This window comes from Sipha flava, unplaced genomic scaffold (assembly GCF_003268045.1).
Source record: "Sipha flava isolate LNK unplaced genomic scaffold, YSA_version1 3_pilon_pilon, whole genome shotgun sequence".
NCBI classification, from domain to species: Eukaryota; Metazoa; Arthropoda; class Insecta; order Hemiptera; family Aphididae; genus Sipha; species Sipha flava.
The window spans coordinates 1,706,617-1,723,022 of record NW_020273108.1 but is presented as its reverse complement, the minus strand read 5'-3'; the positions used below and the strand labels follow the sequence as shown (position 1 = coordinate 1,723,022).

Here is a 16,406-nt window from a genome sequence, read left to right as displayed (position 1 = left end):
GCGATCCCACTCGGACGGCGCGCGCGCGCGCACACACGCGCACGGAAGACCGACTCTAGTCGTCCCTACTTCCTATATGCCGTCCGTTTGACGACGATCCAGCTGCCGCGCCCGCAGATCCGGGGGGGAAAGAATCCCGAGAGCTGCGCTCCTCGATCAACGCGCGTGCACATCCGTCGCACCCGTCGTCGTCCACCACGCCACGTCGGACCGAACAAGAATAGGACGCCGCGCGCGCATTGTTATTGTAACATGGCACATGTGCGTCGGGGCAATGACCCTTCCACCGATACGTTCGAACGGTTAGCTGTCAGATGGGTGTCTACATCGCACGTTTTCGGGACGGGAAGCTGCTCGGCATCGGGCGCGCGAGACCCTGCGAAACCGCAGGAGACTACGCCAATCACCAGCCCGAAGGACGTGTTCGATTCGTTCGCCACGGAGGCGGTGGCAACGTCACCGCCGTCGAAGAGATATTTGCGGGCGCGATGTGTGTCAAGGCAATGGCGGCGACGTTGTTCAACGACGCAATTGAACAGCACTCGCGCGACAACTGTGCGCAGCCGCAACGAAATTACTATCCACGTTTTACACGTGTCTCGTGCATAAGCTCGCCGGCCATCGTCAACGGCCGCCATAACAATAAAATGTGTACCGAGGGCCGTCTTTCTCCGACTGCGCTTTTTTTTTCCCGTCTCGCTCCGTGTACGCGTTCCCAAATAAATAGATCGACAGTGGCGAAAGAGGCCGCATTAAACCGCATCGTCATTGTAAAGGGTGGCCGCCGACGGCGCACATTGCCGCTGCGAAGAACCGGTTCGTTGGTCGGGCCGCGGTGATTGCGAAATCTCACCGGAAGAGTGGCTGGCGATCGTCGGGTTGTTGCAGCAGCAGCCGGCAGCGGCGGCTAAGGATTGTGCAGAGACAGCTGCGCGAGCAAAGGGTTGACAACAATAATCCGTTGCAGCCGCAGTCCGTTTCCACGGTTTGCGAATAAAAACGGCGGCAAAAATTACCGATACTCCCGCCGCGCTTTTTTCGTCGACAACATATTTTATAAACCCACGTGGCGGCCGGAGTGTGTGACCACCGAACGGTCCCACGTCGTAAGGATACTTTTTCACATTGCCGCACCAAGCGCTGTGCAGAACGATGTGTTCACGACAGTGACCAGTAAACGCCTAACAGGTACACGATCTGTGAAGGCGACAGTGCTTGACACGGATTCGAACGACATTGATTGTCGGCGGCTTTATAAAGTAACAAAAACAACAAGAACGGCACGTCGCCCGTGTTTATATGTTATTATAAACGCGAATGCCACACCGTACTCGCGCGCGCGCACACAAAATAAATATTGTAAAACAGGTTACCAGGAGTAACATTTGTCGAGGAAAAACTGATCCCACACGACGACGATTGCACGTAACGTACGTGTAGTATACGTTTACAACAACTGTGCGATGATGCCTGTATGTGATACGCCAAACGAATGTGCCGATATATTATACGTGTTTGGTAATAATGTGACGAGGTTCCATTGCCGAATAACTATTCGAGTCGAAAACAACTCATGAGCACACGCAGCAGCAATTAGTAGGTATACAGTACACCACGTAGATATAATGTTTACAATATCGGACGGACAAAACGACACCGACAACGACTACAAGACATGATACATATATATATATATATATAAATCAATCGAAAACACTATATTGATCAAGACGATAATGATTAACGGCTGATTAAAAGTTAACGAAATCCAAGATGTTATGCTACGATCTTATCCATTGTAGATGTCCATTACGTTTCGAGAAGACGGCTAACGACTTGGAATTTAATTATTAATATCGATAATTCTAATGAATCAGTGTGTTAGATATTTAACATATAATCAAATAAAAATAATAATCATAATGTTATATTCTTCGTTAATTACTGTGTATCGTGTTGTGCTGTTGGGCTTCTAGCCCGTTAATAAATACAAATAGTTAAAACGCTAAGAACAAAATACATCAGAATCTATGCGTTTTATTGAAACGTCGAAGAAACCATTGCGATTTTTGAACAAAACAACGATAATACGAATTTACTCGGTACGTCTTGTACAGATCATAATGAAGATAATATCTAGTACGGTTATGTATCTAGTATAATTAATACTGAAGCAATACATTCGTAGAATATTATTATAAACATAATATTTCAACAATCGATACTTGGTAAATGTTATGCTCAGCTGATATAATGAAAAATACAACCAACGAGTAAAAATATTCGATTGAAATTTTAATCAGCTGAAACATATACTTGATAATAAGAAAAATAAGGTTATTACAATTACGACACGTTTCAAATGCAAATTCACAGAAATGTCTTTAAAGTGCGCGCAACTGTTACACAATTTTAATGCTAAAAATCAATCCTAATGTACATCCAACGGTGATACCGATAGTGGGTGCAACGAAATACTACCAGACGTCTTATTTACTAATATTTGTACAGACAAGCATTTATGGCAAAGGGAAAAATGATTATGTTGATTCTGCATACACGGCGGTACTACGTACGGTTATTTATCAGTAAGTACGTAGTATTCTTCAAACACAATTTGCATTACTGTATATGCTAAATTATGTAATATATAAATCGACAAACTCTCTGAGAAACACTAATGATATTGGAAAAAAGTAACACAATTATTAGTTTACATAGTAATACAAGCCATAACGATAATCATAAATAGTATTATTATTTGTGATAATAATCGAAACAAGTTTTAAACCAACAACGATCTTTTTTGCTTTTTCCTGTTTCTACATCGAGATCAAGCACTTGTTGTAACAGGATATAATAATGACGAAATAAATAATTAATACACCATAAACGTTATCGCGTGCATAAAGGTCGTACACAATATTTATGTTTGAGTTTTTAAAAAGATATTTGTTCTTTGAAATAATAGACGTACAAAAGACTTGGAACATAGTTTTTGAATTGGTTCTTCCAATTTGGTTATTGTCTACAAATATTTTAGGAAGTTGTACGTTTTTACCAACAAAAACATTAGATTGCAACTGCTATTGGCGGAAACACTTATTATTGTTTTTTTGAAATTAAATTTTTCAACGTTAAGTCGTTAAATAAATAGATTTGATTTTAATTTGTATTTTAATCATTGCATTCGATTGATTAGTTCAATATTAATAAAAAATAAGTACACTTACAAATAAAACGTATACCAAATGTTTTTATAATCGGTGTACTACGCGACTATCATCGACTTTTCGTTATACAATAATGGTTTCGTAAAAATATCGTTTTCTGTTTGACCTGAGATTAAAATTAAAATTAAACATAATAAAAATAAAAATAAAAAAGGTCAAAAAATTTTCAATATACGACGTAAAATGACATCATAAGAACCAACGAACAGCAGATGTTTCAAAACTACCTAAAAACTGTTTCTGAAAATGGAATTCATAAACCATAAATGCATATGTATACGACCAGTGTCCGGGAAACAAAGGCTTCTGCAGGTAAAACGAGTTAAAATATATTGAGCGGTAGACCATATGAGAATATGGTAGTATTTTAAATGCTAATAATATTTTACACTATACATAAATGCCAATGTTCAAAATATAAAAAATAATAAAAACATTCCAAGACAATGTTATGAACAACAAGTAATAAATCAGAGTGTAAAAAATAACGTTTATGTCATGTACCAATAATCTTACAATGATATTATTGATATCATTTTTACTCTTATAAAATAAATAATACTCGACACACATACGTAATAAATATACTATATTTTTATATTGCCGTAATAATAGTAGTAGAGCGTAACAGTAGGTACGTATTAAGATGAATTCAATGATAATATTTTTTTCATCAAATGTAATATATTACTCTGAACAGTATAACATCGATGATTGTAACTCGAGCTGCGAATCCCAACTGGTGAATAAATATATATCATTTTCACAAGAACTTATTTTTGTACACCGGTGAAATTGCATTATTTGGGTTACTCTGAACAATAATTGACGTTGTATATTTTGTTAGTATTGTAATTAGGGTTGTCACCTCTACGGGTTTCACCCGGATAATCCGAGCTTACATATAAATCTACGGGCTACGGGTTCAGTGAATTATTCTCTGGGTCGTCATAAAATGACGACGTATTTTTATATAATTATAGTTTGTCAATAAGTAACAAGAACATTGATTTTCTTACGCCAAAAGATAAGATACGATTTATATAGTCTTATATAGACTTGTTTTTATTATTATAATAACAAATTCTATGCGATACCGAATCACATGAATAATCGCATTAGGTTATCGTAAGTTATAGTTGAAGTTAAGTTACAATAAAAACATAAATACGTAATATGGTAGCTAGAGACACTACTAAGGTCCTAGAATTCATATTATACTCTTTAACAATAGCAAGTGGAACGTCGAACAACAAGACGTCTACAATACGTATCGATTAAAATAAATACAAATCAATTCTCAAATTTACATAATTCCCATAAAAGTATGAAAGTCATATATCATAATTATAGTAAACCCCAAATATAAGTAATGTAGTTTTACCTTAATTCCCTGTATGTTGTATTCTGACTATCTATTTTAGAACATTGGAATGACGTATAAACTACATACTTGGGTTTTACTACATACTTGAAAATAATACGATTAGATCCACATACATACATTTCTTAATGCTTCCTGTGCATTAGTACATCTATACCAGATAACATATGATAATAATTAATACAAATAATATAATTTTAATCGTTGAGGATATTCCAGCAAATGTTTAGTATATTCTTAGAAAATAACTAATACGCGGAATATTTACATAAAACGTGATGTAGACTTTATATAAAAATACGTAAAAAATACGAAAAATAATTTTGAAGTATTTGATACAAAATATTTTTACACGCTAAACGAAAACAGAAAAAAAATTAAATCTATTCAATAAATTATTTAATAATTGAATCGCACGTGAAAACACTGAAAATACTCATATTTTATTAGATTAAAATTTACAAATACAGGTACTCACATTTAAACTCGAATCTACCCTATATATTATGATCTCAAACTGTGACATCACAATCTACAAGACATACTAGGATGAGCAACCTTAAAATAATTAAAAAAAGGTTCCATTTAATTTAGCTTGTCTGTTAAACTGCATAATAATTAAAACAAGTGTAGGTTACAAAGATACACGTGTATATAATGTTTTAAAATATATGTGTACGTCTGAAGTAAATGTAAACACATAGTTATTGTATGCGTAAGAAATAACATATTTAGAACATTAAATTACTAATATTATGTTAAAGTTAATATTTCATAAAAGTCTGTGACAAAGATAAAACTTCATCGGTTGTCAATTAATGATTTAAAAAGTACCACGAACTCACTATTTTTAGTCTCGACAAAACATTCCCATCATTATTATAGTAAAATGTTATAAACGTACCCATGTCGTGAATGTTTTATTTTAGTAAAAAAATTGGTATTCTTACATCATTGTTTAAAAGCAGTCAGTTTAGACATACAGACGGCGACTCAGTAACTTGTGTCTTCGTAAACATGATTTTATATGTGTTATAACAGAGACGGCAATAGAATTGTCAATAAGGGACGGTTGCAATGAAAGTATAGACCTCGCAGGTTTGAAAATTAAATCCCATCACTACGCGAGTATGCGAAACTATACCATTTGGCATTTATTCGTGTTACTAGGTCGGCGAGATGGTACATAACATGCAACACTGACTAATAGTAAATATACATGTAGAAAAAATCTGCGAGAAGAGAACGAAATTAATTTTAGAAAAACGTAAAAAAATATTTATATAATAACTAATAACATCAATTAGCTTATCAACCTATTTAAATAGTTTGGGTTCATAATAATTTTTTTTTATATAGATATATACAAGTGATAACGCCTAGAAAATGATAAAATACTAGCAAAAACAGATTAAAATGTTTCCAAACTATCTAAGCCTTTGAAAACTAATATTAAAATATATACGTATATGTTGTGATGATTCAAAAAGAATCCAAGACAACCATCATCCGCTGTACGGTGAAATGTATAAAATATGAATATATATATATATGCTGCAAAAGAAATATAGTATGTTATATAAAAGTATATACGATGTCGACAACATTTTACGGATCCAAGCGAAAATATAATAATCAAAATATAAAATCCCATCAGATGATGTCTGAAGCCTCTGAAAATACAAAATACATACCTAGTTCAACAATATTTTTTTCTGTACATTTTATTCACATGTACCCAACCCACATCACAAAATAAGTCCTCCGTGTCTCAGGAATATCCGACTAAATTATAAATGGACGCAGATGTGTATTATAATAATGAACAAATATGACGCACACTTCATATGGTAATGAAACGGTAACTATTATGTCGTTTAACCGAGTACTGAAACCATTGGATTATGAAAAAGTTAATGTCAACAAATACGATTTTTAATGGCAGCGCCCAGTCATTATTCAAAAGGTATATAAATATTTTGTTAACATTTCGACTGAATGCATAATAAAAACAGGATAATAACGACCAAGAACGACTTGTAACCGATGAAAAACAAGGCGTATTAAAAGCTAAATCTAAAAACGGTAATAAGCCTTGTGAAAACATTACCGTCGATAACAATTATGTCAGGTTAGGGAGTGTAGGCAGGTAGGTAAGTAAGTAGGTAGATAAAGACGGAACGGTACCCCAGTCGTATAGTTTCAAGAATGGCACAGCTGAAAAGTGAAGAACTACAATAATAATCGAACGTTTTTTCGAAGACGTAATTTCTGCTGCCGACAAACGGTTTTGAAAATTGTTACGAGGCATAAACCAAATTATATCAAGAACGTACCTAATAAAATAAAACACGTACCACACAGCATACTCATTATGGATTATCTGATTATGTTATTATATGGCATAATTGACGGGATAATTGATCGACGGTTGAGGCACGAAGTATTATTTGTGTCGTTAACTATTAATGTGGAAACAGCAAATGAAATTCGTCGCGCATATAAAGACGTATATTATTAAATCATCGGTTTGCATCGTTGACGATCAATTAAATATGAAAAAAACGACTCAACGTAACATCATGGCAGTTATAAGAATGTAAAAGGCGTACGAAGAGTGGACGGTGACGTATAAGTTGCACGTATACGTATGTGTTTATAAATTGTTATATAAAATGAAAATGTCATTGTATCTTCAGGTTTAACCGATCGAATTGACCGATTACAACAAGAGCAGTTACTTCATTAAGTCCAAACATACCCCAGGAGTGTAATAGGATATATGTATCATATAATTATTGGTTATGAAAAGGCTTTTGTAATATGATGTATCACTCTTCTGACGGTACTATAAACATTTTATCGCAATTTTTTTTTCGCAATGTTCTGTTTCAAAAACTCCCGTTGAGTTGCGATTGCCTTTGCTTTAATATGTCGGATAGAAGGAGAAAGTGATGCAATACATATCAACGTTTTCATTGTTTTTTTTTTCTTACGATAAGGAAAATGGTTATTCAATATTGCATCCACAATAGTTATTATTAAAATTTTAAATTCTAGAATTTAACTTTTATAACACACTATGTATTTTGGTTAAACTAATATAATAATATCAAAAATAATTTTATACGTGCATAACCGACCAATTTCGTAATGACAGCTAATACATGTTTATAAAAATAAATCTTTAACTCTAAAGCGAATGTTTGTTGTCCAGGTACTACATAGATTCGATCTATCTTGTCGATACTTGTACAAAAAAAAAAAAGAAAGGAATTTTGACGACGAACAATTCAATAGTGCTGCATCAGAAACGAATCAGAAAAGTCTTAGGCAGTATAGGTGTTAGGCGTCGCCGTTATGCACAATAGATGACAGGCAAAGTTCATAAAAGGTTGACGGGGTAGGGGGAAAAATATGTAAATATTTAATAACCTCGACGTCAAAATGTTAGTGTGAACATTATAACCGGAGATAGAACTTTTTTTATTTATTTAAACGCCTCATCGCACCCGCTCATTTTTCAATGTATTCGTGTCTTAAATTATTAAACGGTGAAAGAGAATCCACCAATCGTAACTCCATGCAGTTTACAAAATCACTGTAGTCTCGCAACCGCAAACTGTTAAAATGCTTGTGAGAAACATACAAGTTTTGCCGAGGTCGACAGCGTGTACTTCGGGGACCAGCGAGTGTTGATTCTACACCTTAAAATCTATTTTATTTATATTTAAGCCTGTGAATGTTGTCATAAACGACACACTAAACATGACGACGTGCTCTCTTTCATATTGGTAACAGTTTTAAAAAAAATCCAAATGTCGAACATGCACAAGTACTCCGAATTTAAAAATTATTTATATACGAAGATGGCTCTACAATGAACGAATAAAAACTAAAATTGCTTTAACAATTCTATACTTTTACGATCAAACAGAAAATATTAAATGTACGTATAACAACGAAAATATTAATAATGGAAATATGGATGTTATAGTATTTACAATTTACAGTGAACTATTAATTTTATACATGTGCGGATACGACAGTTTAACAGCACATATCTATTCGACAACACGTATGTAGTAAAAATATTATATTATGACCTTTCGAAAGTTTATGGTGTACATGCATTTTTAAATTCAATTTTGATTTAAACTTTTTAAACGTCTAAAAATTGAATAAAACGCGAATTTTTATAACTTTTTGTGTCTGAGTTTATCAAACAATAGTAAAATTTACGAAAACTAACAACAGCCTTTATACAGGATTAAATGCATAGTAAAGCGATAACAATACACGAATGTTATAAGTATCACTGTTATCGTTTTTGTTTAATGTAATCGATGCATCGATATTCGATATCCACCCAAAATTAAATCCTTCTTCAAATTACTGGTAATGTAATTTTTTCGGTTCTGTAAAATTGTTTCTTTTTGCCTACATGAATGCACGAATCGATAATTAATACAACCGCAACTACTAAAATTTTATCGTCCTCACTATTAAACTTACAGAACCCAATTGTCTAACGCAACTAAAAAAAAAAAAAAAATGTGTAAGAAAGCATGACGATTTCGAAGCGGTCGATTGGCTTTTTCACTCGGTATTGCCGATTGGCATATGGCATGGCAAAAATATGTTTCATAATATAATAATAAAAAGACGCGTCCCCCCCCACCGGGTTCAACTTGTGCCGTCTCATCTGAAATCAAGCCAAATTCATGGACTTTGAATACTTTTAATTTCAAACTAGGGAAGATAATACACATGTAGAACAGCCTTCGTCAAAATCTGATCCGAGAATGACGCTGCATTGTTATCGCTCAACGAGACAACTCGTAATAATATAATTACTATTGCTAATCATAATACGTTATTTTGGCTATAAGATAATCGAAAATAAGGATTTTCATTAGTGATAGGAATAATCAAATGATTTCAATAATTGATTGATTGGTAATCGAAAAAAATAATCGAATGATTAGTAGTCGAAAAAAAAATAATGGGATGATTAGTACACGAAATCAAATAATCGAATGATATATGATTTAACTGCTTAAACTGGTTGTATAAAATTTATACTATAAATGATCAAGTGATTATCTTATAAGCGTGAAAGTGAAATGCATTTTCAATCTAAATATTTATACGTATTAAACCAATTGGTGTGGCGATTACTGATACCGGGAAATATACCAATGATTAAAAATAAAATAAATAATAATAAAATACTGATGGACAGTCAACCTTTTAGTTTAGTATCCAATGGGCAACGAGTAAAACACGCAATTTATTAGAATAATTCAATTAATTTTATTTTGATAAATATGTGTGACATTGTCTGGTACCATAATTTGAATTAATAAAATCATTCGATTATTTTGATAGTCGAAAAATAATAATCTAATCATTCGATTATTCCTATTACTAATTTTCATATTGAAGTACAAGTATACCCGATGGATGGAAAGTACTATGTTGAAGTTTCAGTCAGTAATCCAATCAATTAGTTAGATTTACAAAAATAAAATAAAAATTTAAGTATTTTATAGGATACTCGTCTTTAATATATATATAGATACGATACTCTTCTTTGCCATTACCTTTATTCAAACTCAAGCATAGTGGATACTTGATAAGTTAAATTAAATCATGTTTATTCAATCAACCGTTATTATATTTTTGCACTAAACCTACTCGTAAGATATAGTAATTTTTCTCAGAAAGTTGGAGAATATAATAATAAAATATTTTTGATCATCAAAACTTGTAGTGTGGAGTGCTTATTCACGTGAATAATCAGAGATAATTATCTTATGTTCGACGATATATGAAAATAATACATCAAATAAATATGTCATAATTAACTAAATTAAAATAATTCGTGAGGCAAATAATAACCGTTAAATATCTAAAATAATTTAATTAAATCTGGTTATCATTTTTTTTTTTTTTAAATGAAACTTTTAGTAGACGGGTAAGTCACCATAAAATACCTAGAGTTTGTACTTATTTGGCTTCTTAATTATTGTCAAATTACTTATGGCTTATATTTTCCTATTTTTATAGAAATTACTGCGTATTTTCAATCAACTAACTACTGTACGCATTCAATTCTATACAACTAGATGTTTTCAACGTACGGCAGAGTGGTAGAACAACAGTGAACAGAAGTGATTCACAACACCTAATCACTGAACACATAAAATATTAAATTATAATTTATGTAATGTATTATATGTATTATAATGTATGTAATTATAATGTAGGTCACAAATAATTGTAGTTGAGCAGTTCATCTACGGCAACCCCACGTACAATTCGTCGTCGCAATGTTGTGTGTAAGAAAGATGGAAACGTCAACAACGCATGTATCATTTGTGTGTACTTTATATCAATATCACCGATCAACCTAGTAATGGGATAAGATTTCTAAAAACCTATAAGAATTCGTTATTTTTGTTTACATGAGGTCGATCAGACTACATTTCAAGTTTTTAATTTTAATTTTGAACAACCAACAATTAAAATTTCTTAATTTTAAAATATTCAAACCAAATTTGTCAGATTTACCAATCAGAATTTGGAAAATTTGACTGAACGGTTTCAAATACACATAATAAAGTATTTAAAACAGTTTTCAAAAGTCTTAGCGCAATACTGGGTCGTAGGGTATGATAGACAAAAGATAGGTTAGGTAGATAGATATGATATATTATGGTTGAAATAATAAGCCGTTTGCAATAAAGCACTTTTACTGAAAATGTGATTAACATTGAGAAACCCATAGTTTCGGAACCCATATTAATATTTCGATAATTTGCATGGATAATGTTTGAATAAAAATTTTGTTTTTAAGATGAGAAATATTTTTATAATTCATAACTTGGATTCGAATTTGAAGGCAATTTAATTAATAAAAAAATCATTTACAATGTGAAGAAAAGTAAAAAAAAAATATTTAATTTATATAAAAAAGCAATTACAAAATGCATTAATAAATTAAAAAGATTTCAGTTGATTACACTAGTTTGTGTTAAAAAAAAATGTACTACCGTATACTTTGATAAACTTTCACAGAATTCTATCACATATTTTTTTAACTTTCGGCTTATTGAAAAAAAAAGAGTAAATAATGAAAAATAATTAAATGACAATCGACGAACGCGGACTAACGCACAATCTTGAATCTACAAATCTAATAAACAATATATAAAATAATATATCTAATAATATAATTACATTTTAATCAATAGATTGGTAAAATATATGGATGCTTTTCAAAAACGATAAATTAACTTGCGTAACAAATACTTTATCGATATCGCCGATAGTAAATCTCATTAAAACTAATTTGAAACGTAAAACATGACAATGTGTCTTTACAAGCTCTAATAGATTTGTTCTGTTGATACTTATAGAAAAGTAACGGGTAAATAATCGATAATTAAACACGTACATTTTAAAAAAGATAAATGAGCGAAAAAAAAATGCAAAAAAAACAACAAAAAAAAAAAAATGTTCACCTATTATCTAAGAAATTAAATGAAACCCGTTTTAAACAAAACGTAAAATTCATAATGCGCGATTCAGGAGGAACAGAGATAGAGAGTGGTATTTATGATCGTAAAACCTTGAGCCGGTAAATTGGTTTAGAAAAAAAAAAAATGTGCAACGCGGAAAATCTAAATAAATAAATAGGGACTGCCTCAACGCGGCGGACAAGAAAGCACGCCGCGCGCACGTCATTACCGCAGTGATTGCGTGCCACGACGACGAGCGAATATTATGTATTTTTGCACGCGCGAATCATCGGCGGTTCCGGTAGCAGGACGACCGCAACGATAGGAGTAATCGTAGGAAAAATTACGCAACCTCGTCGCCGTCGACGTTATTCCGCGAACTGTATTGGCCGCACCGCACCGGTATGTGCAAATATTTACGCACGAGAGTGCCGGGGACTCCGGAGCACCGATGGCCTTAAAACATTAGGCTACGGCTACATGGGATCCGCTTCCGATCCGATCCGACGGTCCGACTGATCGGATGAAAAGCAAAAAATCAGTTGTAAATTATTATTTATTTAGTTATAAAACAAGTTATGTTATAAATTCGTTTTAAAACCGACGTGTCCGATTTGTAGATACGTCGGATACGGACGACGAATATGGCCATTACCTATAATACACACGGTTTTGTTTTTCTTCCGATTAGTCGGATCGGAAACGGGTCCAATGTAACCGTAGCCTAACACCCACCGGTACCTCCGACTAGTGTTATACCGCCACCAGGTAAGATTGAATTCAAATAATTGACTGTGCAACTTGGGCGAACAACAGTTTTCTGCTATTATTATTTTACGTTTCGAAGCCAACGGACAGTTCCAATAATGTCGTACTAAATAGGAATTAGTGTGTGTACATAAATATATAAATAGTGTGTGTAAATGATAATTAGTAACTTTATCCATTTTACTATTCTATATTGTACTCCAAAATTCCAAATCGTAATCTCGTGTAATACAAAACAGGAAATGGAATTGGAATCGTTTACGTCGTGTCACCTTTCTCATATTTATAGAAAATTTCTTTGTTAACCTGAACGTGCGAGAGCTGTGGAGGTTCGGGGGGGGAAATTTTAACGAGTATTCTCGACTTGTTATCTTCCACCGGCCGAAACCATTGATTTTATTTTAGGATTGTAACAAAGGAGAAACAAGAAAATAACATCAATACGGTAATCCAACGCGTGATTTTACATCAATTTAACTCGATTATGGGGTGAATTTGGTTTTAATTTGTTACGTTAAAATAATCGTGTGGACCGTGTGACCACTACTGAAAGTACAAGAAACGCTTAATAACACTGCTAATACGTACGTCATGCCGCTGCGGAGTAGGTGCTAATACCATTACGACAACATATGACAACGCATTGCCGACGGACGAAAATACTACAGTAGGTGGGTGGGTGGGGGGGAAAGGTAAAGAAAATTCGAAAAACGTCCTAACGGAATTCGTACACGAACGACAAAAAAAAATAACATCGACAGACAGATACATTTACGCCGCGGACCGCGTGTGTTTGCTTGTGTGTCGGAACGAACATGAGATTATTATAAACGTGCGTTAGTATTATAATTGGCCACCTGTTGTCGGCCGACCTATTGACTCGGCACGTGCACCGTAACAACACAAATGCACGCAGCGCTCTTCGCGTTGCCAACGAAAATTTGCTATCGTCGCGATAACGTTATTAGTTCTGTTACGTAAAGGACCACTCACTTGAAGGTACCGAAAAAGTCTAGATACCGTCGGTACCGCTGCTCCATCAGCGATGCCAATTCCGGTCCCCAGGACGGCGCGAAAACGCTCGACGACATGTTTAAGGTCGGCCGTGCGCGCGAACACCTAAACCGCCGTTAGGGACGACGTGAAACGTGAAACGTAGCGTAACGATCGTGTGTTGTTGCGAACCCGTTGTCGTGTGTTCCGGTCTACGCGAACGGCGATTTATCCGAAAGCCTTTGACGCACCCGTAGGTGGGTCTCGGTCGGGAGACGGGCGCGCACACACCGGTCGCGTCGTATAGGATTTTTGCGAAACGGGCGCACAGCGGGAACGGAAAGCGCACCGAACGGTCGACGTAGGAAAACTAAACAGCTATCGCAACGATCGAGAAGGGTGACGGATGAAGATAACGACGACGACGACGACGGGGGAAAAAGCGGGGAAAAAATAACGCGCGAGACCGATAACCACAGTAGTAGTATACGCACGCGGAGTCCGCGACGGCGGAGGAGGAGAATAACGTTCACGTAACGGCGCACCGACGTGACCGAATCGAAACCGAACACACGGCGACCTTGACCAAAATTTCGGCGACGGCGCCGGGCGGCTTAGTGAAATCGCTAAGCCACACAACAATATTGTTATGGTTGTCGTTTCGGAGTGCGGTACATCTCGTTCAATAACTCACTAGTATAACATAACGTATAACATCTTTTGGGTCAACACTAACGTTTGAACGGTAAACCTTTGTGTCGGGGGGGACCGATGACCAACACGCACAACGGGTGGCATCGGTGACATCGGCGTGTACGAAAAAAATAAACATTTACGCGTTGTCGGCAACATCATCGATTACAAATACTTTTCCCGGAAAATAAAAATATTCTTCAATCCCCGAGTGCTAACCGCCGGTCTAGGTATTCAACGGTCATCTTTGGGTTTCGTGGGATCCGCAGGGAAAAATATCATCCCTGTAGGTCTCACTTATTTCGTGTTCCTCTAGATTGCAAACACGGATTTATTCGGCTAGAGCGTTGGACCTATTATTAATAGTTATAATGCTCGACAAACACATTTGGTATTGTGTATTGAAATCCGATTTATTTTGTTGGACCCGGGTCAAGAGCAGGCGACAAATGTCCCCGTGCCGATGATCTTGTGACATTGAATGCACGTTTCTTGTTATTATTGTGAAAGGTACGGTTTCCTAGACGCGACCGGTCGCCGAGACAGGTCGCCGCGATCGGTCGCTATAACCTGTCGTTGGCGCGTGCTGGTTTCCCAGGCGCGACTGGTCGCCGAGACCAGTCTCCGGTGACGTAAAAAAAAACTATCAAATTCTATATCTGTAATCAGTATCATTGTGGCTTTCGTGCAGTGAGTGCTAGTGTTTAGTATTGTATTAAATTAATCTTATTGCTAGATTATATATTATGTTATAGATAAATATTACATACCAGATTTCCCGATGGTGTTAGCAATATCTAACCAAATACTATCTTTATGTTCTGCATCTTTATATTTGTTGTGTGACAGATCAAACAACTCAACATTTTTTCGAACCAATTCGATGAGTTGTTCTTCTTCTTCTCCCGAAAAATGCAATTTAGCCATATTCATGCACGTGATGATCGAAATTCACTACCCAAAAGTTGGTTTGTGACTAAAAAAAATCGACGGTCGCGCGCATCGGTCGCAATACACTGCTCTCGGACCGGTAGTGTCGCCGGTCGCCACGATAAAGTTCAGTCGCGCGACAACAGTCGTGCGTTGGAAACCAGATAATAGGAATTACATATTAACAGTCGGACGGCGACTGTCGCAGCGACCTGTCTCGGCGACCGGTCGCGTCTAGGAAACCGTACCTGAAGAGATTCGTACTGCGCAGCAGAAAAAAAACACGAACCCAGCGGTCCTCGGTCTCCGTGTACTATAACAACTATGTCACAGATAACCACCAAATAGGACACTTCCGGAAAACCGTCGTGTAAAGCATTAAATTAACTGCCTGTTCACATCGGTGACGACCGATTTATTAAAAAAGGGTTCCCCGAGTACCACGCACGCCCTACAATCCTAAAACGCCGTGTGTCTGACGTCGTGTATTATTAAAATCAGTTTAATTGCGATGAGAACGTGAAAGGGTTTCAGCGCGTGCGAATGAACGAAGTGAAATTATGTACGCGCACACCAGGGATATCCAAAATCGAATAGTATGATTAGAAGAATATTTTTCTGAACTCAAAACCCATCCCATATGCGTATCAAAATTACATACATTTCTAGAACTCAACAACACTAACCAAAAAAAAAATGCATTAATTGTACTTACGCAGTTATCGTAGTTAATATATTAATTATAAAACGCTTAACATTCGAATGAATGCGCAAAAACAATGTTTTATTTTTAACATTTTAATATTAAAAATAACCAAATAATTGGCACGGAGGTATATTAACGGAATACGAAATCAATCGAACTAAAACGGTAGAATG

General features: G+C 35.3%; 1 protein-coding gene across 1 annotated transcript in view; it reads right to left on the bottom strand.

Moving 5' to 3' along the window:
• The window catches only part of LOC112688752, a 52,900-nt gene extending 38,634 nt beyond the window's left edge, over positions 1-14,266 (bottom strand). Inside the window, exon 1 of the mRNA XM_025562103.1 lies at positions 13,905-14,266. Within this exon, the coding sequence (XP_025417888.1) occupies positions 13,905-14,002 (98 nt within the window). The 5' untranslated portion in view covers positions 14,003-14,266. The remainder of the gene's footprint in view (positions 1-13,904) is intronic.
• Positions 14,267-16,406: the final 2,140 nt, after the last annotated feature.